This window comes from Lonchura striata, chromosome 4, assembly GCF_050655825.1.
Source record: "Lonchura striata isolate lonStrDom1 chromosome 4, ASM5065582v1, whole genome shotgun sequence".
In the NCBI taxonomy this organism is placed as follows: Eukaryota; Metazoa; Chordata; class Aves; order Passeriformes; family Estrildidae; genus Lonchura; species Lonchura striata.
Window position 1 is genome coordinate 48,692,677 of NC_140706.1, and position 23,245 is coordinate 48,715,921.

General features: G+C 40.3%; 1 protein-coding gene across 4 annotated transcripts; it reads left to right on the forward strand.

The window, feature by feature from the left end:
• The first annotated feature begins 1,461 nt into the window (after window positions 1-1,461).
• UBE2D3 (ubiquitin conjugating enzyme E2 D3) lies at window positions 1,462-22,945 on the forward strand. 4 transcript variants are annotated; one of them, XM_085579042.1, is made up of 8 exons: window positions 1,462-2,316; window positions 15,456-15,519; window positions 15,605-15,636; window positions 18,045-18,122; window positions 18,948-19,053; window positions 20,388-20,481; window positions 20,997-21,046; window positions 22,076-22,945. In XM_085579042.1, coding segments are annotated over exons 2-7 (360 nt in total). In that variant the 5' UTR covers window positions 1,462-2,316; window positions 15,456-15,518; the 3' UTR covers window position 21,046; window positions 22,076-22,945. The 4 variants fall into 4 exon arrangements, with proteins under 4 accessions (XP_085435168.1, XP_077639083.1, XP_085435169.1 ...); XM_077782957.2 differs by having other exon boundaries at window positions 1,462-1,542; XM_085579043.1 differs by lacking the exon at window positions 20,997-21,046.
• Window positions 22,946-23,245: the final 300 nt, after the last annotated feature.

Sequence of the window (23,245 nt, forward strand, 5' to 3'; positions counted from 1 at the left end):
CCATTTATTACGGTGCAAAAAAAAACCCACCTGGCTGAGAGTGATCTGTTGGCACATGCTGCACAAAATAAAAAGCCTCCAAGGAGCTGAAGTGCTACAGAGGGTACTATTGTATATAAAACAATTGTATCTCATTCTCTAGAACTACCTAAAAGATTGTCATGAGCTGCGGGTCAGTCTCTTCTAGACTGCCTGCTGTGAGGGGACTAGAGGAAATGCATTAAGGTGAGACAGGGTAGTTTCAAATTAGGTATTAATTTTTCTCAATGTTTAGGTGGTAAAGCATTGGAACAGGTTTCCCGGGAAGGTGGTAGAGTCACCATTCCTAGAGATGCTTAAGAGGTGTCTGTTAACTGGCACTGAGTGGTAAGGTTTAGGGGGTAATGCCACGTGATGGTTGGACTTTATGATTTTAAAGGTCACTTCCAATTTTGATGATTATATGAATATATGATGCATCTGGCCCTTGGACTGACAATCCACGTCACCATTATCTTCCCTTTGGTGATGTTTTGTCCCCTGTACTGAGACACTTGGTTTGACGTCCTCGTGTATGCCGATACGCCACTAAAAGGAAGCGTCCAGGCCCCTTACCCCCACACCAGGCCTCCGCTCTTCCTGGGCAGAGCAGAGCTTCAGCTTCGTCACTCGCACCGCAGCGAACGCTGCAAACCCCATGGTTCGGGGGCTCCCTCCCTGCTCCGTGCCCAGGCGCCGCCGCCGGCCGTGCCCGTGGGAGCGGCTCCTTCCCGGGCCGGGGCGGGCGGTGACCCCTCCGCGGCGCCGGCCGGCGGCTGACGCGCGGAGGAACACCGCGCCGCCGCGTCAGCGGGCGCACCTAGATCCGGCCGCTGCCGCCATTTCGCGGGGAGGCGGCCGGGGCGGACCCGCCGTTAGCGGTGCGCGCCCGCCACCGAGCCCCGCGCCCGCCGAGCTCCGGAGCCGCCGCGACCCCCGGCAGCCGCGGGCAGGAAGAGGCGCACAGCGCTCCCGAGGCGGCGGCGCCCACGGGCAGCCCCAGAACCTTCCTTCCCCTGCCCCGCCCGTTCGCCCTTGGGCCCGCCCTCGGCCCCGCCCCCCGGAGCCGTTGGCGGCGGCGTGCCGGGCCCGGCCCCGCCTCCCTCCCTCCCGCGGCGTCCGGGCCTGGCCAGCGGCGGCAGCGCGGGGCTCTCGTGCCCTTCCTCTCTCGCTCTTCCCTGGGCGGGTGACGCCTCTCGGCTCTCCCCGCACTTCGCACCCTCTCCCGGCCGTGACGGGAGGCGGCGGGCGGAGCGCTCCCCCGGCAGCCTCACGGCCCCGCTGCCCGCAGGCAGGCAGGACTTGGGCGGCCGGCCGGTCGGGCGCCCCCCCGGCTGTTTCCGGAGGAAGGAGAAGAGCAGCTGCCCCCTCCCCCCTCTCCGCCTTCCTCCCGGTTCTCCTCCTCCTCCTCCTTCTCCTCCTCCTCCCTCCTCCCGGCCCCCCGAGCGGAGCGCGGAGTCACCGCGGCGCGTAGACGGGCCCGGCACTCGCACACACACAATGGCGCTGAAACGCATCAACAAGGTGAGTGAGCACCGCGGCTCCTCCTCCTCCGCCGTCCCCCCCCTTCACCGCTTCGCCCTTCTTTTTATTGTTATTTTTTGGGTGTTTTATCTTCCCCTTCTCCCATCGCTTTCCTCCCCCTCTCGCCCCTGGAGTCTCGGGCGGGGGGGCGGTGGAGGGGAGAGGCGGAGGCTGAAGAGGCCGGGCAGCGGCGGCTCCTTCCGGCGGGGCCGCGGCCCGGCTGGGGCTGCGGGGCCGCTCTCCGGGCCCGAGCTCGGCCCCGGCCCCTTCCTGAGGGCGGGGGCCGGGGAGGTCGGAGAGAGGCAGCTCCCGGGGCCGCTCGGATGTCAGCGCAGCCCGGGGTCGCTGCCGGTGCCCTTAGGCCGAAGCCGGCCCGGATGGCGGCAGCCCGTGTGTGCCGAGAGGTTTGGGTGCGATGGAGGCGCTGCCCGGGCAGCAGCTGGGCCCCTCGGCCGGGTTCTCCCCTCTAGTGTGCAACTTCTCTCCCGCATTGTAAGATGGCGGCGGGTCCGCCTGGCCCGGGCGCTTTCCGGGATCCCTCGCGTTCCGCAATAACGCGGAACTGACACACGGAGCAGCCACCGCGGCGCTGCCCTCGCCCTGCAGCCGCCCCTCTCTGCCGCCCCGGGGCTCTCCGGGAATCCATCGCCTGTCCGGGAATCGCTTCTCCCCGCGACGGGCCGGGAGCGCGCTGCGCGCCGCCGCCTCCCCCCGTTGCACAATCGGAGCCGGGTGGAGCAACTTCGCGGCGGCTAACTCGGAAAAAATGCCGAGGTGATGAAAGTTTGGTTTTCTTTTTTGTGTGTGGTGGGGGTTGTTTTTTAAGATACCTCTCCCAGGGCTAGAAAGCTCCCGGCGTGAAGTTGCCCCTAAGTGGGTTTAGGTTTTGTCGGCAGGTTTGAGAATTGCTGGGATGTAATGGCAAAATGCGATGGGTGCGCAGCGGCGGAACCGGGAAGTCGCTGTTGGTCTGTGCTCCTTCTTACGCGAGCTACGTGGAGCAGTTACGTGTTTCAAGAGCTCAGAGGAGTTTCTTGGTCATCTCATAGCCTGCCAAGATGGCAGAACGTCAGTGTGTCCTGAAATCGGTGAATTTCAGTGTACAAAACGCCTTTTGTAGACAGTGTGTAAACTTCATGCCGCCTCTTAGTCTCGCTTTAATTTCACACAGTGCTTGTGGTCGTATTTTAGACAAAACAAGCGTTTTTTATAACGTTTTTAGTGAATGGATAGTACTGTTACCCTCGAAAATTTTAAATCCCTTCTGTGTAGATAGCTGAATGGATTGTCTTTGAATTATGGCTGTGCTCTGGCAAGGATTTCAAAACAATTCCTTTAGAATCTGCCATCAAAACTAGTTCCCTGTGTTAGTGGATGATAGCACTTGAGTTGAAACACAGCTAGGATACTCCCTGGTATGCTTTGTCATCAGCTCATGCTTATGAAACACGTTCAGGCACTGCAGGTAGGAATTTATTGTCAAATGTAAACCAAGACAAACCCCCACTTATGTAGTAATCTGGTGGTCAGAACCTGGAAACGATTCAGCGTGACTCTTGAGCCAGTAAGTCATCTCTGACTATAGCGTTTTGGCCTGTTGTGTACACTCTTGTATTGGTCCTTAATCTCCATTGCGCTGTGTAGTAGCAAGGTTCTTCCTTTATCCAGTGCAAGAGTTTACGGTTGGGAACATAGCTGAGTTAGGGTTTTTTAGGGCAAGAGTTTAGGATTGGGAAGATAGTTAGCTCTGTTAGTTTTTAATTTTTGCCTCCTTTTTTTGTATGTGTTTGTTTGGGGTTTTTATCAGTTTAATCACACCACATTACAAGATAGACTTCTAAATTCACGTGGAGTTTGTAGTTCTGATTTTTGTATTTGCAAACCTGGAAGATGAACTTAATTTGTGGAATGAAGCCAATCTTTGCATGTTGCTTTCTTCCTCTATTGGTTTCCAGTATAAATGTTTACAGAGGCTGCTGCTGACATAAAAAAAAACAGTAGGGCCAGTTCTGTAACAAAATGGTTGTGAATGTAATTTTAATCCTGTCAACCAGTAAAATCCAGAGAGAGCGGTGTTGTCACTGATAAACTAGGATTCCCTGTCTTCCAATTGTAAGATCACAGATCAAACCTTGGAATTCTCTGCTTCCTTGTAGTATGGCTTTATCAGTAGATGAGAACAGGCTAAAGATAAACCAGGACCTCAGAACATTGTAATCACCATAGCTGATTTAGTTTGTGCTATTACTTGTCAGAACTAGAATTCATTGTCTCCTGCAGCAGATGACATCCTGAATGTACCAGTGAAGATATTTTCAGTCAGTTTGGTTGACTCCCTCTTTGTGGACTTGACATATCAAGCAAAATAACATTTTTCATTATATTGAGTAAACTAGACTTGAGACTCTGTTAGAGTGTGTGTGTGTGTATCTTTAATTTGAAGTCTGTTACACATTCAGAATGCAACCACTCGTAAGACATAACTGGCAAATTCTACTTCTGATTTGAAAATGAATGTAAATTAGTATTTATGTATTGGGTTGTCTACTTCTGGAACACCCTGTATAAAGCACTCCCCAAACAGAAGTAGCTGCCAGGTACACGGCCAATCCCAGAAAGATTATTGTTATGCTGGAGTTTGTTGTGGTATCAGTGCCATCTGCTCTGGGGGCAGCTTGTGATCAGTTGGCAATACTCTGTCCTTGATATGGCTTGCTTCGCAGTTGTTTCATGATAACAGGTTCTTTTCCCACAAAATTGAGTGTTTTCTTTCCTGAGGATGAAATTTTTCTCCTCCCCCGCTCCACCCCCCAACTAGAATTATCAAGAAATTCACGTTGATTTATGAGCATGTATCTAAATGCTTGGTGTATGCTGTGGCACATTGTCTTGGTCTGAAGTGTCAACAGTGCCTGCTAAAAACACATCCTGTAATTGCTGCAGCATGCTGGAGCTTCCTCTTCAAATGATGATGATCCGGTAGCAGGGAAGCATTTATGTAGGAGTAGGGAATCAGGAATGCATAAAATTTGGAAAACTTGGAAATGTCACATCATTGGTACACATCCATTTTATCACTGCTGTACATATCCATTAAAGTGAGGTAATGTAAGTGGCCTAAGTGATCTTGATAGGCTAAAAATAGAATTAATACAGGAGATGTATGCAAGAAATGTCTTGTCTGTGTAATCCTTAAGAAAGCTTGTGCCTGCTGTGTTTTATGGCCATTTGATTAAGCATAGCACAAGCCAGCATCATTATATTGGAATAATTTATTAGAAAATCTTAAGTGTAGTTGGCATCCTGGAAGATAAAGGCTGAAGGTGGCAAAACCATTTATTGCTACTTAAGTACAGATAGAAGGCTTCCATTGACACTGGTGGAGTGGAGACTGAATTAACTATTTTCCTTAGGCTATAGCCTCCAGCACAGTTCCTAGATGTATAATTAATTGCAGCTTTAACCCCCCTTCTCCAGATGCCCATAGTAAGAAATGCTGCTAACTCTGGAAATCCAGTATTTTTCAGAGATGAAGTGTAATTTGCATCAGTGAGTCCTGCATGGAAATCTGCATTAGTTTAACCAAAGTTGAAGAGTTGGAAAGCCTGCTTATTACTTTATTTTTAAACTGCTACTTTTTTCTTCTGAACTTGGTTTGAATTTAAAAAACAATCTATAATAAAGCTCGTTGGAATTAAGTTTTCTTCTCTGGATGAAACCCACAACACTTTTGTGGGCAGTCTTGGATTTTGTTTAATGGGCTTTCTCAGAGTTGGAAGTTACTTGATTGAACTCATGCTTTGAATGAATGTCTAGAAATAAGTTTGGATTTGTGTGTTTAGGGGCTCAGAAAGTTAAGATTAGCTAGTTAATGAAATTCAGTTGATTTTAAATGCTTTAAACCTTTGTAAGTACTCTCTCTGTGTATTGAATTACCTTTTTTACTGAATTTTACTTTTGTTAAGAATATTCAGGGCTAAACTAAGGTCCTGCCCTCGGTGGGTAATCCAGTGCAATTGTCACACTCGATGGTAAGAAGGTGACATTGAGCCAGAAGGTAGTGGTTGGTTTTTAAATCATGATACTGCAGTAATTGCAGTAATGGAGTTTGGGAGGTCCTAGTATTGAAAAACTTAAATGTTTCTGAATTGGCTAGGTTTGATACTCTGTATTGAAGACCAGCATTTATTAATAAAGTATTGGATGTGTTTTAAGAACTGGTCATTTTTTTATGAGAGAGGAAAACCAGTGCTTCCTTAGCTAGAAAGTTTGGATGCAATAACTTAAAGATTTTTCTTCTTAATTGAACACAGTGCTTGTGAAACAAGTTCCCGGTCAGCATAGAACTTTAAATATGTGCATTGGAGTGGGAAGAAAATGGGGATTATCTGACTTAAGTGATCTAGAGAACTTCAGAGATCAATATTCCATTAGATGGGTACTTCTAGCATACTTCAGAAAGAGTCCTCTGGCGTATCAAGGATTTAGGTGGGATAATCTATTCAGAGTAGAAGAGTGGCCATCTCTTACAATCATTCCAGCTTTTAGAGATCTGATTTTGAAAGTAAGTCTGTGCTTTTGCTGTTATTCCTAGTGTGGATTTCTTCTAGGCCTGACGTGGAACTCTACAGAGCAAGCTCCCTTTGACTTGCTGCCCAGTCTGTAACCAGTTTGAGGCTTTTCTCTGAGCTCAAAATTAATGGTAAGAGCGTGGAGAAGGATGGAAACAGCTGTAAGCAGCAACTGTTGGGTACTGAGCAGTCAACTGCCTCTTGCCAAAGGCATCTCTCTATTCCTTTTGGAGCCCAGTTCCAACCTAGTGATCTCCTACCCGTGGATGTGTTCTCTGCATCCACTGGGTTGAACTGTTGGAGGAGAGAGAGGATGGAGGTTCTTAACCTTCTCTGAGGTGTCAAGTGACAGGTAGTAAGGTGGAGTGGGAAAGGGTTGAGCTTTTGTGTCATTCAGGTTAGGGTATTGATACGTCATTCCTGATAAATCTTTCTGTTGCAAATATGAAGGTTTTGCCAATTTAACTGTCTGTCCTGTAATCTTGTTTAGGTCACTCCCCTGTATCTCCCCAGCATCAGAGCTGGCAGATGGGAACTTGTGGTCTGCACTTCAGCATTAGGTCTGATCTCTCAGAATAAACTGACTTCTGCTGATGGTTTTAGGCTAAGATGCTATAGCTCACATTAGAAGGGCTGAGTTACAGGCATTCTTTCCTGTGATTGATTCAATGTAGTAACCTGACAGTAGAATGTGCAGAAAAAAAATTAGGAAATGAAAGCAGCACTGTGAATGTGTGGTTATATGTATAACTGCAGTCAGTAGTGCATTTTTAAATGTGGTTGCTTTTTGCCAAGTTGATCTTAAAGTCTTAAACTGTGTAGAGTTGCACATGCTTAACAAAGTTTTGTAAACTTTGGAGTATAAATTTAATGTCATAAACTCTAAGTGAAAAATGCAGGAGATTAAAAAAACCAACAAAGCCAGTTTCTCTTCACTGGTCTTCTTATAGGGCACAGATCTGATTAAATTTGGTAGTCATGTTGGGGAAGCTTTGCAAAAAAAATAGTTTAAATTACATTCGCAAGTTTAAATTTATGTTTATGCCTTTAGCAACTCTTTGTAAAACACTTGGATGTAGACAAGGTTTAATACTGGAAAATAGAGCATTGCAGGATTCGGGACTGAAAGCTAAATAGATGGGGGGATTTTTACCAACAGTAGACTTCAGTATGAAGTTTTTGTGTAAAGGAAGTCTTTGTTCTGAACATCATCCCTTTGCGACGTGATACAATAGACATCTTCAAGATCTCCTGCAGTTTTTTCCACTGTAATTGTGATGGGTTTTTATTATGGTCTTAAAAAAAGCAAGATGAGAGGATTGTGGGCTGCTTTGCAAATGTTACGGCCCGATGGAAAAAGGTGACCAACATTTAAATCTCTCCACAAGCATCTGGACACCAGAGTTGCAGGCTGAACTGGGTGCAGATGCTGAAGTGCTTTAGGGCTTTCTGATGGGGAAGGCAATAAAATTGTATTAAATATTCTGTTAACTTTATAGTGAGCTTTCTCTGTAACCTAGAGTTAGGTTGGCCAGGTATTCATCACTCTGTGACTCTGTGAGCTCTTCTAAGTATCTAATAAATATAAATAAGTGCACTGCTCTCAACCTTTGTTGTCCTATTAGAGTAGTAATGCTAAAAAAAATCTCTTAAATCAGATAAATGCAAAGTTTGTTTTTCCTTTTATCCTTAGCTGTAATTTTTTCTTGCCTTGAATAATACAGGAAGATCTCCTGAATTACTGTTTGCCCCATGAGCAAGACCCCCTTCTATTCCCCTACTAGAGGGTGCAGTCTGCTCATAAAGGTGCTTTGAAACTATTTTTTAAAAAAAACTTCCCTCATTTATTTTTTAAGATTCTTCTGTAAATGACTATTCTCTAGCTAGCTGAGGTGGATCTCAGCTGTAAGAGCAGTTGTACTCCAGATAGTTTTGCATTTTGTTCTGGTGACAGTTGGTTTAGTTGTCTTGGTGTGAGTTGATTTTGTGTAACTGTACCTAATCCTATAGATGGGCCCTTGGAATGATGATGAAGGGTAGTTTCAGAAATAGCATAATATAATGAGGTAATATATGCTGTAGCTAAGGCAGTATAGTCAATCCCACATAGTTGTGTCCATAGAATACACCCCTATGGTATATTGTAATAATTTTCACATGTGTCTTCGTATTCATACAAAATATGGACTAGTGGAAGTGAAGATAGTTTTTTAAAAGGAGAGCTGATTTCCAGAGTTTAAGTTAATAAATGAACTTCAGAATAATATATCAAGCTACTGCTAAACAATGAATTCACCCTGCTGATTAAATACATGGTATTACTTGTTAGAACACTAATTTGATAACTTTTTGTTACACTGTCCTTGTTTTTTTGAGAACATGGAGAATTCTTTCAGCTTTTTAGAAAATGCAGACTGACTGATGTTGTATTCCATTGAGGCCACTTGTTGTTTCTACAAAAACTTGTCCTGTGCACTGCCAGTCTCCAAATTGTTGTTGATGTTGCCTTGGCAAACTCTGGGACTCTTCTGTCACGTGGAGCACCTGGTGTACAGGTGCCACTTCTGGTTATGTGTCAAATGCTGCTCCAAGTTTCTGTGCCCTCAACAAGCTGAAGGGCAGCATGTTAGGAGGTTCTTGCGTAATGCTGCCAAACTCCAGCATCTAAGGAACATTAAGCCAGAACTTGTGTGAAAATGTCTAGCACAATGCCTAAATTGCATTTCTGAGAGGTAGGCATCGGGACAGAGTGCCTTACTTAGAGTATAAACTTCTTTCCACCTGCATCAGTTTACATTTGTCTGTACTGAATTTCACCTGCCCCTTTGTTTCCCAGTCATACTGTTTCATTTAGCAAGGTGTTTCTTGTGTGGCCTTTATACCAGTTACCCTCTTCTTTGAGGTTGACTCTGCATTGTAGTTCTGCGTTACAGAACCAAAGATTATTGTGGTTCTTGTAGGAAAAAACTCTAAAGGGAAAAGGCATGCAAAGTTTCAGTGTCCGATATTCAGAAGTTTGGAGATGGCAAATACCCAACTGTCACTGAATTGCCCAGTAGTTAACCAGTACTTCACTTCACACTTGCCCCTTCAGTGTACTTTAGCCAATGTATACAGTCCTTATCCTACACTGAGCATAGGAGTGTTTTAATAAGCTCTGCTGTTTTCAGGGTATGGTAATTTGTTGTAATACCTCAGAATTGATGTGTGTTAAGCAGTCAGGTTTTCTTCATCTTGAGTAAGACAGCTTCTGTGGTTTTGGTTACTTTAGGGGAAACAAACTGTACTTTTGAGTTCAAAGCACAGCTACAGGTGTGTAGTTGCCACTTCTAAAAAGTTTGTTCTGAAAGCCTTTAGGGAGTGACCAGGAAAGCAAAGTCTGTAACTGCATTCTTTTTCCGTTTGGATCTGTTCAACTGCTTTGCAAAACACTGGACTAAGTAGCAAACCATTTTAGTTGCAGTAACTCTGAAATTTCCCAAAAACCATTACCTGTATTCTACACCTTCCAGATTTCAGAACAGATGAGAGCAGCTGTAGACAATACTCTCATTCACGAAGGGCTTGTGTACTGAAAGGTAGGTTCTTTGAAGAGATAGTAGGTGGTCACCTGAGTAGTTTATATCACAGTCCAGGTACACCGAGTGATTTAATTACAGTGGCACAGCAGTCTGGCATTTCCTTCCTTGAGTGCAAGACTTAAATCATGAATATTTCAGTGTTTGTCTTCTATTATGTCACAATGGTATTACGGCTAGATACTATACAAACAATGTTGGAGTGTAGGCTGAAAAATCCAGTACTAAGGACTGAAGGGAAAACCGTGAAAAATAGAAGCAGAATAACCAAAATAGGGAGAATCACAACTTTTGCATTGCTAGTTGTGTTTTGGGTTTCTTAAAAACCTTTTTGTGTTCATTGTCCTTGCTGTTTTTTCTGACTGCTTTTCATGTGTTTTCTCTGCAGAGTTGCTCTAATGCCTTTTTTTAATCAGAGGAACCTATGTCTTTCTGTATCTTTTCTGCACTGCCATTACACATTGCTTTTATCTATTTATTTTTTGCCAAAAGGACAGCTTGTTTGAAACAGATAATTTTCTGCTTGCTACATTTTTTGTGATGTCTATTATGCCATTGCTTTCTTATTCAGCTTAGAAATCCACATTCAGTGTCCTTACAAACTTACACTGCTTCCAGGTGTAATTAATTTCCATGCTGAAACGAATGTTTCAAATGCAGGTGTGTGGGATGAGGCAGGAGTTCTTCACTGCTTGACACTTCTTAATCTTCAAACAGGCTTAAATGTTCTTCCCCTCCCTTTATAGCTGCTTCCAATCCTTCCTTCTTTAAAGCTGTTTTCAGCTGTGAGCTAATGAGTAAGACTAATGCAGTGATGAATTTTTGGTTGCCTAGAGTTTGAAATACCCTGTTTGACACATCATTAGACAAGCAGTCAAGTTAATAAATGTTGATTTTTTTTTGATTGGCCTAAGCGTTCTTTTTTCTCTTTGTCCTTTTCTAGTAGGATTGGGGGTAGGTTTTTTTTTTGTGTGTGGGGGTTGTGGTTTGGGTTTTTTGTGTTGTGATTTGTTGATTTTTTTAAAAACATCTGATTTAACTTCATGTCATCTTTCATGTCCTCCAAGTTATTTTCTGGAAATTTAAGGCAAACCCCTCTAAATTAACCCCTCTAGGCTTTCTTGAGTACAAACCAGAAAGCTGCAATCTGTAATTTTAACAAATACCTGTGTTGTGAAGTAATATTAAATATAACTGTGAATTAAGGCCTGTGGAGGACAATCTTCAGTCATTCTGGTTGGATTGATCTTCTGTCACTGTGTTTAAGTCAGCTGCTACTATCATTAAAAATAAGGCCTGGCTATTTCCAGCTTAAACAAAAAAGCCATAGTAGTGCCACAGGGAGTATGGAATCTGACAAATGTGAAGAAACTGTTGGAGATGCTGCGTTATTTGGTACCTTGCAAGAAGGCAGCTTGGTAGGTACCAGGCTGTCACCTCTTACAGAATTTTCTGGGACCTGAAAACTTCTGTTTTCTTGTTCATGCATATTTGGATGAGATATCCTTTGTCAGTCTTTAAAATTAGTTTCTTAATTCTTTAAATGGCTTCTGTAATCTTCTAAATAGCTGGTAGAGGAGAGTTGTTTGAAGGATTTTTTTTAGCGACTCTTATGTCAAAAAAAGATACTCTGGTTTTATTATAGGATCATAATTCTGCATTCACATTTACATGACAAAGTTTTGAATCTGCACTTGAAGTTTAAGCCATATTTTCTATGTTAGTTACAATTATATTGCTGCAAAACAAGCAGGTTAGTTAGCTTTTTTATAAGCATTTTTTTTCTTGAAAGTACTGGTTTATGGTTTTTTGTTAGGTTTCTGATAAATATATAGTGAAATAGAAGAGAGGAGATAAAAAATGGGACCTGTTTCACCAGTGAAACTGAATCTTGCTAAAAATGTCATGTGAAACTGGCAGAGAACAATGTGCTGAATTTGTGTTAGTGCAGATCTGTCTGTTGCAGTGATGGGTACTGCTGTTCTATTTCTATTGATCTCTGTTTGCAAAACTCTGTTGCAGAATTGTGAATGTATTGCTCCTTGTCTGTTACATTGCTGTTGTCCTCTTAACAGTAGCATTGGTGCTTAGTATTTTAACAGTGTTCTAGTCTGTAAAATACTGAGTGACTAATCATCCTTGTGGAGGGGTAGGAACTATCACACTTTATATTTGGAAACTGGGACAAAGAAACGGTGACATGCTGGAGCTGCACCAGAAACCTCTGGCAGTGACAGAGACTGCTGGCTACGGTTGTAATTCAAGACTAATCCTTTCCCATAGGTGCATAGCGTGGCACTCCTCACCAAATTTGGGTTATTGCTTCTGTGTAGTCCTTCACACTTGCTGCTTGGGAGTTTTGTTTTGGTTTTTCTTTAAAGCTACTTCTAAAGTGAAAAACTGTGACAAGCGATTCCAGGAAAATGTGAGTTCTATTTTGGGGATTTTTAAGAAAATTTGGAATGTAGCTTAATATCCCTTGAGAAAGAAAGCACTACTGAAACCATGTTGACCAAAAGAAGCAAAGTTGGAGAAGTAGGTATGGTAGAAGGAATATGAGAAGCAGAAAGCTTTGATGTAAAAATATTAGATTCAATACTTACTTGTTATAGAATTATTATTACTCTTGATTGCTAAGCTGAGAAAGTAGATTTGTATATTGCTGAGTGGGGAGCTTTAAAAAAAAAGACTTCTTCCTTTCCTTAAACAAAATGCTTCAACTGCACTCCAGATCTCACAGCCCACGTGCCTCTGCTTGTTCCATTTCCAGTTATTCCAGTTTGCCTGTTGTGTTCAGTAGAGTTGTAGCTTTCAGAAGGAGGTGCTTTTTAAAGTTACTCAGAATTTTCCACTCCCTTATTGTACAAAGCCCCCCTTTTTGTGTAGACGTGAAGTGTCACTCAATAGAGAGATTAAGTAGGTCTGGTGTTACTGTGAACCAGGATTTGCTTCATGTTTGCCCAACATGGAGTTCTTCCACAGCCCTTGACACTCTTCTGAAGTAAACAGCTTTACTACAGACTGTTCTGACCGTAGTATCCCGGAGAAGCAAACACAAGAGCTTATGCCACCTCAGCTTTTTTACCCCAAATTTAGTGGGTGAATTACTTGCTCTGTGAGTGAAATGCCAACTGGTGTACCATTTGTTCCCAGAATTATCTGTATATTGAACTGCTTTGATTAGCACAGTTAGGCTGGGTTTTTTTACTGAGGTGTTTCAGACCAGATAAAACTTTAGTCCTTTAGTCCTTTCGTTTTGTTCGCTGCTACTTTGTTATTTTGAGCAGCTCAAGTAGTTAAAAGAAGTATAGACATAAATTTTGAAATGATTGGAGCCTAGAATATTGAAACTCACTTGTTTCAGCTTTAACTTTTTTTTTTTTTTTTAGTATTGCCAAAGAGTTTTTTGCAGAAATGTATCACTGGAACTTAATCTAATTTATGTCTTACATCTGCAATTACTTTTCTTGGTTGAATTATTGATGTTGAATTACTAAATTTTCCTGCTGTGGTAAGGTGCCTATTTTTATATTGGGAACTGAATTCTTGTTTCTCTGAAGAGTCTAGTACCTTTTGAAGACCTCTCTAGTCTAAAGCACATATCTCTGACAGTCCACTTTATGCTGATCTTTTCTCATCCTTGTCTTCATGCTACTACTCAGTTTTATAATTTTCATAAATGGCACAAAGAGCCTTCTCATAGTTCTTAGTCCCTGTGACAGTTTTGAAAAAAACCTTGAGGCTCTAAATGTACTTCTACTATTAAATAAATCCCGTAATAACTGTACAACTGTATTAAAATAATAACATTTGTGTCTTTCTGCTTATTCTATTGCAATAGCTTACTTTAAGGGACATATCATTTTTCTTCTCAGATTTTGGAAATGATTGATCATTCTTAGAACTGGAAAATACATTTTGATGAGAAATAAGCCTGATTAACAAAATGTGCTGCATTTGTTAAATGGAAAAAGATGCCATAAAAATTAAAAAAACAAATTCTGTCAGAAGCTTCTACTACATTTTTTGTTTGCCTTTACACGAATAACTTAAATCTAAGTTAGCAAATTTTTCTGGTGGTTTATGAACAACATATGGACCTAAGAAGTGATATTTAATGACACAAATAAGTGTCATCAGTCCCCCCAGTAATATCTGGAGAGTAGCTAAATGCATGTACTGTGATGATCTGGAAAGAGCAGTTTCCCACACTTCTACAAACAGCAGCAGTGAAATGAGCTGTGCTATTATTAACTTCATTGTCCCATTGCTTATCAAAACTGATACGGTTTCATTTTGTAAAACAGTTTGATGCCAGTGCAAAATGGAAATATTATTAACTGGAAAATTTCAGAATTAACACACGTAAGGACAGGAAACCTGGGACTAAATTTTCTTGGTGTTTGGAGGGAAGGGGATTGTTGTGGGCTTTGGGTGATGTGGTTTTGTTGTTTGGTGGGGGATGGTTGATTGTGATTGGGTTTTTTTTTTGTGTATGGACTTGCACATGCTGAAGTGCTGTTATTCTTTCTGTGTTTGCAGGAGCTATCATCTTACCAAAGAACAAGGTGTTTTATGTTACAAGAAACATAAGCTGGGGTTTTTCCCACGTTTTGTGTTGGCTTGTACTTAGTAAATTTTTATGGAGTGCAGAATTTTTGAAACCTAAAGGATGTCGTTTAGGATCTTCCCAGGCAAGAGTTAGTTAGCTGTCTGGTCCGAATATGCATGTTTCCAGCATAATCGCTATATCTGGGTTTCTTAAATGTCTGACAAATTTCTTGGTTGAATGGCTTGTATAGACTTCCAGGAAAAAAAAAAACAACTTGTGTGAAACTGTTAATGTGTAAAAGAGGGGCTGAATATTTTGCCTTTTCTCAAAACTTCTGCATACATTGACAAGTGCAGATTTATCTGTAGAAGCTCTTGAAGCACATTTTAGAGTCAAGGGAATGCAGGGGAGAAAGAAGGTGATTGCTACATGCTTTAACTGAAAGTGTAAATTTAATTTTAAGACACTGTCCAAAATGACTTGTGGAGCATTAAAATAGTTGAATGGAGAGCCTCTTTGTTTCCTCACAGCAGTATTGTTACTGCACAAGGAATCCTGCATCTGAAATGTCTGTTTCCATTCCTCTGTAATGGGGGCAGGAGAGAGCTGTTTATGCAGTCCAGTAATTTATAACTTTAAAGGCATAGTTGTCTTAAATGCAAAGTTTAAAATAAAAAATACAGATATTTTACTTGATTACAGCACTTTTAAGCCTCTTGAATTTTCTTGTCTGTTTTGATCTTTGTGAAGGTACATCCTTGCTGCTGGTAGTGGGTTAAGTGAAACCAAGTTTCTGTGGGGTTTTTTCTTGCTGTTCTTAGTTCTAATGTCATTTGTTACGTACAGAGTGCTTCCTATTTCATGAAGACTCTTCAAGTTTCTCTCCTTCCACTTCAGGCTTCTCTAGACTGGATCCTTGTCAATATAAATTAAAAAGTGATTAGACTTTGAGGGCTTAAGGCTTTGTGTCCTGCTTTTTCCTTCATCAGGAGTGTTTTCACAGTAGTGACAACATGTATTTGGAAAGGCATAGTCATTGTAGTCATAGGTGGTTTTGGTGCTACTTAGTCTGTTATAAAGATTTTTGATACTGATATAGTGGTTGGTAAGAGTTGTCAATTGCACATTCTTCTGTTTGCATATGGAAAAACTCTAAAGGGTTTTGCTAGATATGAAGTGAAAATTACTATTTTTGGTTTTGTTTTCTTAAAGGAACTTAGTGACTTAGCCCGTGATCCTCCAGCACAGTGTTCAGCAGGTCCCGTTGGAGATGACAGTAAGTAACTCTAAGTTTTATGTTTTGTTCTGCTGACTCAAAGCATATCATGCCTAGATAATAATGCGGAGTTTTTCTTTTGTAGTGTTTCATTGGCAAGCCACAATTATGGGACCTGTAAGTATTTTAATTCTTGTGATGTAATATTAAATGAGTAGTTCCTACTGAGGAGAAAACTGGGGTTTTTGGTTTACTTTTATAAGCTCCCCTTATCCGACTTAAGCTCTAGAGGTCTTCATTGTAGTAAAGGAAAATGAGGGAGGGGAAAAAGCCCACCAGTTTTGTTGTTGTTGTGGTGTTTTTACAAGAATGCAAATTTAAGCTGAAATAATCTCTAGAGCAGTGTTACGTATTATTACTAAATATCTAGAAACTTTGTTTGCATATAAGGTTTTCTAAAGTTTTACTCTAGCATGAACTTTGTACTAGGACCTGGTACTACTGTCAGGAATTAGTTGGGATGTTTTTGTGTGGATCTTAGAAGGGAATCCTTATTTGGTCTAGAGTAATGCTGAGATCTTGAATACTTGAAAGAATAGAAGAGGGAATAATCACTGAAATGGGAGGTTTGTTATGACTGTAGAAAAAAAAGTCAGTATTGAATGTTCAGTAAGCATCTGAAACCTGAATGGGACTTTTTCCTCATTAAGGAAGTAAAATATTTGCTTTTGTTGAAAACAGCCTGGAAGCAGTTCACATCTGGAGTTTTCTGATTATCTGTATTTAAAAGACAAAACCTGTAACTTGTGAAGACAAGCCTTCAGTGGGGCTACAAAGTAGGCATTAAATATCAGGGATGCTGAATTACCCTGGCTTTATATATATAGCTATAAGTGTGTTATTAGGAGGTAGCTATTAGAAGTTCACTGGACGGAAAAATGTCTCTTCATCCCAAAGTACCTGCTCATCATTGGTTGTAACTAAGTACCTCAAAAAGATAGAATTGTTCAATAGCTATATTCATACTTAAAGGGCAAGGAGTGTTGTGTACTACACTGTGTATGATGATTCTATGTGGCTGGCATCTGCATGGTCACGAGGTATTAAGCATTGGTTGAATTTAAATTGGGATTATTATTTTTAGTTTTCCCTTGTGGTTTAATAATGTACAGCTCCTTTTTTCCCCATGTGGTTTTCGTGGTGTCAGAAGGTCTGCGTTCCTGTTTCCAGGCTGCGCAGTATCCTGACAGAAGTGTGTCAGTGTGGTGTTAGTAGTTGTGTGCTACTGTGGGACTGCCTTTAATAACAGACAGGGATTGTAGAACCAATCGTCTGGTCTTCCTGACGATTGGTGATTTTCCTGGATAGGTGTATGACAGTGTGCTTTGGTTTAACACATTTTAAAGAAGAGTTTCTGTAATTGATAAAAAATACAAGAGGTTATATTTTGATCACTAGATTTCATCAGAGACAGAATAGGGTATAACCCACATGTTGAGGGTTTGATTCCCTTGTCTTGTGTTGCAGATTTTAATTTTCTCGTATTTAAGTAATACATAGTTATTTCCTTACATTGGTAAAACAAAAAATGCAGACATGTACTATGTATGCCTCAAATTCATCTTCCCTAGCCCTGAGTCCAGAATAACATCAAAGTATTCTTAAGGTTAAACAATTAAATTGTTAGCTCTATTTCAGAAATTTAGTTGTAATTTTGAGTTAAAAACCTTTTGCTTCTTTCTTCTTGTAACTACTAACCTACACAATCCCTGTTCAGTCGCTCCAGTTTTTTTCTTCTCCTTACTATCATGTTTTTTACTTCCACATTTTGCTTTACTGCTTATAGTTGACACCTGAATGAATTATACCAGTTATTCTTTCCTTGGAGCAGGGAAATGTGAAATACTCTCACATAGTAGATTACAGTGAATTTCTGTTACAGAAAGAGAGGAAAAATTCACTTGAATTATGATTGTTATTTTGTTTGTTTGGTAGGATGGGTAGTTGAAATTTTTTGTTCGGGTCTTTTTGGTGTTTTTTTTTTTTTGTTGTTGTTGTTTTGGTTTTTTTTTTTTTTTTTTTTTTTGGTTTTTTTTTTTTCCAAGGAAACAGGGGTCTAGATGTGTACTCAGAGGTCTTCTTCAGGGCTGAAGCTATGGACAGAATTTAGGAGGCCATGGGAGTCCACGGCCACTCTAAACTTGGGTGGTCACAACAAACAAGCTCAAAACACAGAGCTGGAGGGTTTTGAATCTGATGGGACCCACCACTCTGTTAACATTACTTCTTGGAGCTATCTTAGAAGCATTCAAATGCTTTTGCTCTGTAGTCCTGAGTGGATTGTCAGAACCACTGGGTTTTGTGATGCATTAGCTTGGAGAGGTCTACACAGAAAGTGACATGTATGTGTTCTGTATTACTTACAGTAGGAAGTAGGAATTGAATTTTAATTATGTCTCACTTTTATTGGTGGATTAAACATTTTGGTTTAAACAAATTTCCTCTCCATTTATTTAAAAACAAGATCTTCAGTGATATTTAGTCCTAAAGATGATAATAGGAGAATTATTTGTTTGCTTTGACAGAACGACAGTCCATATCAGGGTGGTGTATTCTTCTTGACAATTCACTTTCCCACAGACTACCCATTCAAACCACCTAAGGTAAGTATTATCATGTCATTTGTGAAATCGGTGCTTTTTAAAGACCAGTAAAGGACAGAAGTTGCCAGCCTCTGTATTGTAGTATTGTCGAGATGTCACTTCTTTTCAGGCTTTCTTACCATCTATTAGATGTCTGGGTCCAATTCTGACTGCCACAGGAATTGGGTGTGTTAGCATGTTCTTAATGAGCAAATCCATGTGTATGTATTCTGAATGTCGTAAAATATTTGGGTTCATTTCTGGTTTTCTGAATTGATAGGAAAACTTCATTAGCTTTGTGTTACTATAATATAATTTTTGCCAAGGAGACTGTCAAGTATTAGTGTGTGTAGCTGTTGGATTGGTCTGTAGGAATGTGACACTGTGGGTAAGGATTTACTTGCTGAGTGCCTAAAATCAAGTGAAGGGGTATTTGTTAAGAGTTTGGCAGTAATTGCAAAATATACTCTTTTTTGGTAGCTTTATCAGCCACTAGCTTTGTCTTCCATTTTTCAGTCAATAGGAAGGTGTGCTCTTGGAGTTACTGCAGTGTTGGAAGTTCCTTAGCTCTGTGACTGCAGTGTAGCTGGGGTTTAGGCACTGCTGTTGGGTGTCTTCACCAAAGGCAGCTGGGATTAAAACATGCATACATGCCTTCTCTCTGTTTGAAATAGTGCCTGGTAGTGGGAGACTCAAAGCTTGTGGGTGCATTTCCCTGAATTTGATGCAGTTTAACTGCTTAATCCTTTTCTTTTAGAGTAAATGGAATTAACTGATAGCTTGGCTGAGCAGAATGGGTGCAGTTATTGTCATAGACCCAAATGCACTCTTTGTTTTTTGTTGCAGGTTGCATTTACAACAAGAATCTATCATCCAAATATCAACAGTAATGGCAGCATTTGTCTTGATATTCTAAGATCACAGTGGTCTCCTGCTTTAACTATTTCTAAAGGTAACTTTTGTGAAGAAGTTTTTCCATCTTGTGCTAAATACTGTGCTTTTAGCTTTGATTGTGTTCTTACCCATCTCTTTGATTTTCCCTTAACTTAAGCTTCCTCATTCAAGCCTGTGTTTTGCCAGTTTGATGATACTGCATTTTTAATGGATTTTTTCCTAACACTTTCTCATATATAGCTGTTTAAGGCCTTGTCTGGCCATTTACTTGCTTCAGTATTCCTAGCAGAGTTTACCAGCTTGGGCCCAGAGGAATTTGCTGGCATTTGGATTGAAATAGACCTGTGTTGGGGTGTTTGAGCTAAGGCTAAGAAACTGCTTGTTTGGAGCTTCCCATGTAGTTATACTTGCATGTTAAATGCAAGCTTAATTTCAAGTCAGTTTTTCAATACTGAAATTTGCATAATTTTTTCATCCTGCCTAGAGTTATGTGCATAGTTTTACTGGCATATGTGTGGTAAATGAATAAATCTGTTATTGATACATACTGCTTTCTACCACAGTGCACTGGCATTGCATTGCATTACTTAATGAACTTAGTTTACTGATCCTACTTCATGATAAATTGATGATGTGTTGCAAGAGGAGATTTGTGGCTTTCCTCATTTTACTACAGTAAATAACAGATAATTCTCAGATATTTTCATGATGATCTAATTGTTTTGCTGCAAAGCCACTGGTCACTGTGGCATCAAAAGATCCCTCAATGTGCTCTTTTGTCTCTAGAACTTGTAATTCCTGTCTGTCACACAGTCAGTTTGTTATTTAAATGTGGATTCCCTGCATTTTAATGCTTCACTGTTTTCTTCCAAAGCTTCTGTGAAAGTAGAAGATGAAGTCCTCATAGTTGCCTACAACAGTGTTACTGAGTTATTTGCCACATGTGTGTAGTTTTCAGTGCAGACCAAGATATTCTTGCCTCATGTACAACAACAAAAGAATTCAGTCTGATTTAAAAATTAAAAACTTAAATTTGAGGATTTTCTACTTTTATTGATAAGAACCGTGGATATGCTGTTCATCAGAGTACATAATGTGTTTTTGTTGGCTGCTATGTTACGTCATAATCCAGGGGACAGCAGTGCTGTTCTTGTGTGTGTACTGACAGCTGTCAGTATTGGGAAATAGGAAGCAAATAGTTCTTACAAACCTTTTAGCTAGTCTAGGCTTTTTACTTAACAGTGAGTTATGAATTTATATTGGCTGTTTATCAGGAAAATACTTTCTAGGTTCTGTCCTGTGATGACATTGTGCTAATGTAAAGATCTATGCTCCATTGTTTCTGCTCTTGTCATTCCTCTTTTGCTATTGAGAATGCTTTTTTTTTTACAGTTCTCTTATCCATTTGTTCGCTGTTATGTGATCCAAATCCAGATGACCCACTAGTGCCAGAGATTGCACGTATCTATAAAACAGACAGAGACAAGTAAGTACAGAAGTGTGCAAGACTGGCATTTTAACAGACTGTAGGAGTTCATTGTCAGACAGCAGTTGTGTTCTGTGAGCCTTTTGTGAAGGTCTGAGATGGAGAAAAACGTGTGTATCAAAGAAGTGAATAGTGCATAATTTAAAAACAAAGGAGCTTAGCATCTTTGAAGTTGTGGGTGAAAGAGACTTTTTTCACGTGCCTGGAAGTATTTTACAATATATATATTACTTTTTTTGTTTTTCGGGTTTTTTTTTGTTTACCATGCATAAATCTAGTTAGATCTTCATAAATGTGGAAAAGACAGCTTTTTGTTGTTTTGATGCCTTCGTTTGGCAGCAGTTTGACCTTAAATTTTGTTTCTTTCCTTGAAAATGGGCGGCAGCACTTTTTTACCCGTGTTGAAACAACTTTATTTCCCTTAGGTATCTTTAACATTTTGCACAGATAGAATTATATGAAGCAGATTTTGGGGGGTTTATATATATTAATGCTAAATATATTTGTCCAATTAGGTACAATAGGTTAGCAAGAGAGTGGACAGAGAAATACGCTATGCTGTAGGGTAAGAATATTTGCAAATTATGGTGCATTTAACAAAATGGAAATTTGTCAGCACTTGGGTGCTGCATGTTCTAAGGCACTGGATTAACTAACAGATAATGGATGCACCAATTACTGAACGTGGAAATTTAACAGCTTGATCTGTGGTTAGTGTGTAATGTATTGGCTAGTCACTGTTTCTCACAGATACTACTCTTGCATGGTCAAACAAAAAAGTTAGTATGAAGTAATTACTGAGTTTTGAGCCATTTTTTAATTTGTTCTGGTAAGTATTTTACCCAGATTTTATCAGAATTTGGTTCAAAGTGACGCCCAGTAGCAAGACCCCATATATAAGCTATGAGTGAATTCAGACAGTCCAAATTTCAGTTATCTTTAATCAGCAGTGTCTGTCTTCCACACATAAACTCAAAAATGTATGGGAATTATGTTCTGCTTGTATAGTTAATTATTAACTTCTTACTGACAAGCATGGAGTTAAGTGTTAACTAATTGTCAGCTCAGTTCCTGTGGAAGTAGTATACTTTAAATAGTCTTAAATTTTGAGCAGTATATTTGTGTGAAAAGAATATTCAGTGCAATGAAATGCTTAGTGTTGGTTTTCTTTAAAATCAGAAATTTGACATTTTGTATCCAGTGGCATTATTAACCAAATAATCTTTACTTATGGCATGGGATATATATTGTAATCTTAACCTAAGAACAATATTCAGATAAAATACTTGACTTGTTTATTCCATCCCAGATAGGCTCTGTTTCTTCTCTTTTAGTAATTTTTTTCATAACAGACTTCTAGCAAATTTTATCGTCTTGACTTCAAGGCTTTTCCTTAAAACTAGAGAATGTCTGTCTTAATTGGTGTAGGGAGGGAATTGTTGCATATTTTGAGTTCAAGTATGTCTTGGTACAGAAAGAGACTTCTCACAGTGAATGAGAGAATGGAGAGGTGGGAATAAAATCATATTTCATCATAAACGATTTAGGAAATTGTCATTTTCATGCTGATGTTAATTCCTGGTTTTGTCTGCAGGTACAACAGAATATCTCGGGAATGGACTCAGAAGTATGCCATGTGATGCTACCTTAAAGTCAGAATAACCTGCATTATAGCTGGAATAAACTTTAAATTACTGTTCCTTTTTTGATTTTCTTATCCGGCTGCTCCCCTGTCAGACCTCATCTTTTTTTATTTTTTTGTTTACCTCCTTCCATTCATGCACATGCTCATCTGAGAAGACTTTAGTTCTTCCAGCTTTGGACAATAACTGCTTTTAGAATCTGTAAAGTAGTTACACAAGAACAATTGCCCAAGATTCAGAATTTTTTTAATGGAGCATGTGTATTATGTGGCCAATGTCTTCATTCTAACTTGGTTATGAGATTAAAAACAAACATTCCTCACTGCTCTAACAGATACTGAAGATACCACCTGAAGGGGGGAGGGGAGATGGATGTTCAGTTTTCTCCCATCAAAGAAGTAACATTGCTGTAGCAACATCCATCTTGTTCCAAACCTTCCAGTGTTAGAGAACTGAGGTTTTATTATATACTTTTGCTCATAACTGATGTGTCTGGAGAATTGGTACTGAATCTATAGCATCAGCAGAACAGAAAATGTGATGTATCTTATGCATGTCAATAAAGGAATGACCAGTTCTTGTTTTACAGAGAATGGAAATTGGAAGTCAAACATCCCTTGTATTCCAGAATAGGGTTTAAGAACATTTTTGTAATTCATTTAAATTTTGTTAGGAGGCTTGGAGCTATTAGTTAATCTGTCTTCCAAAACACTGTTTAATATAGCACTGAATAAATGATGCAAGTTGTCAATGGATGAGTGATCAACTAATAGCTCTACTAGTAATTGATTTATTTTCTTCAATAAAGTTGCATAAACCAATGAAGTAGCTGCCTGGATTAATCAATATGGGAAACAAAATCTTTTGTAAAAGCAAAGCTGGTTTTTGTATATACTGTTGGCATTTGCCTCATTGTTTAACATCAAATAATGATGTAAAGTTCAGTAGAGTGACTTCTGCCATTTTCAGTTCTAATGCTCAGTCTGTTGCAGGTTGGCACATTGCTCGGCCTGGTGGATGCAGAATTAATAAGCTAACATAGTCGTGTAGCCGTAGTAGGGGGCTGCACTTGGTGCTGGGAGCCCAGCGTTCAAGGATGGACTTGGGACCCAGCAGATCTG

Bases quoted from the DNA above. Each gene is read 5' to 3' on its own strand.
- UBE2D3 (XM_077782957.2), top strand. From the start codon at position 1,519: ATGGCGCTGAAACGCATCAACAAG. The intron at 1,543-15,455 runs GTGAGTGAGCAC...GTTTTCTTAAAG, and splicing joins CGCTGAAACGCATCAACAAG to GAACTTAGTGACTTAGCCCG. The intron at 20,482-20,996 runs GTAAGTACAGAA...TTGTCCAATTAG, and splicing joins TATAAAACAGACAGAGACAA to GTACAATAGGTTAGCAAGAG.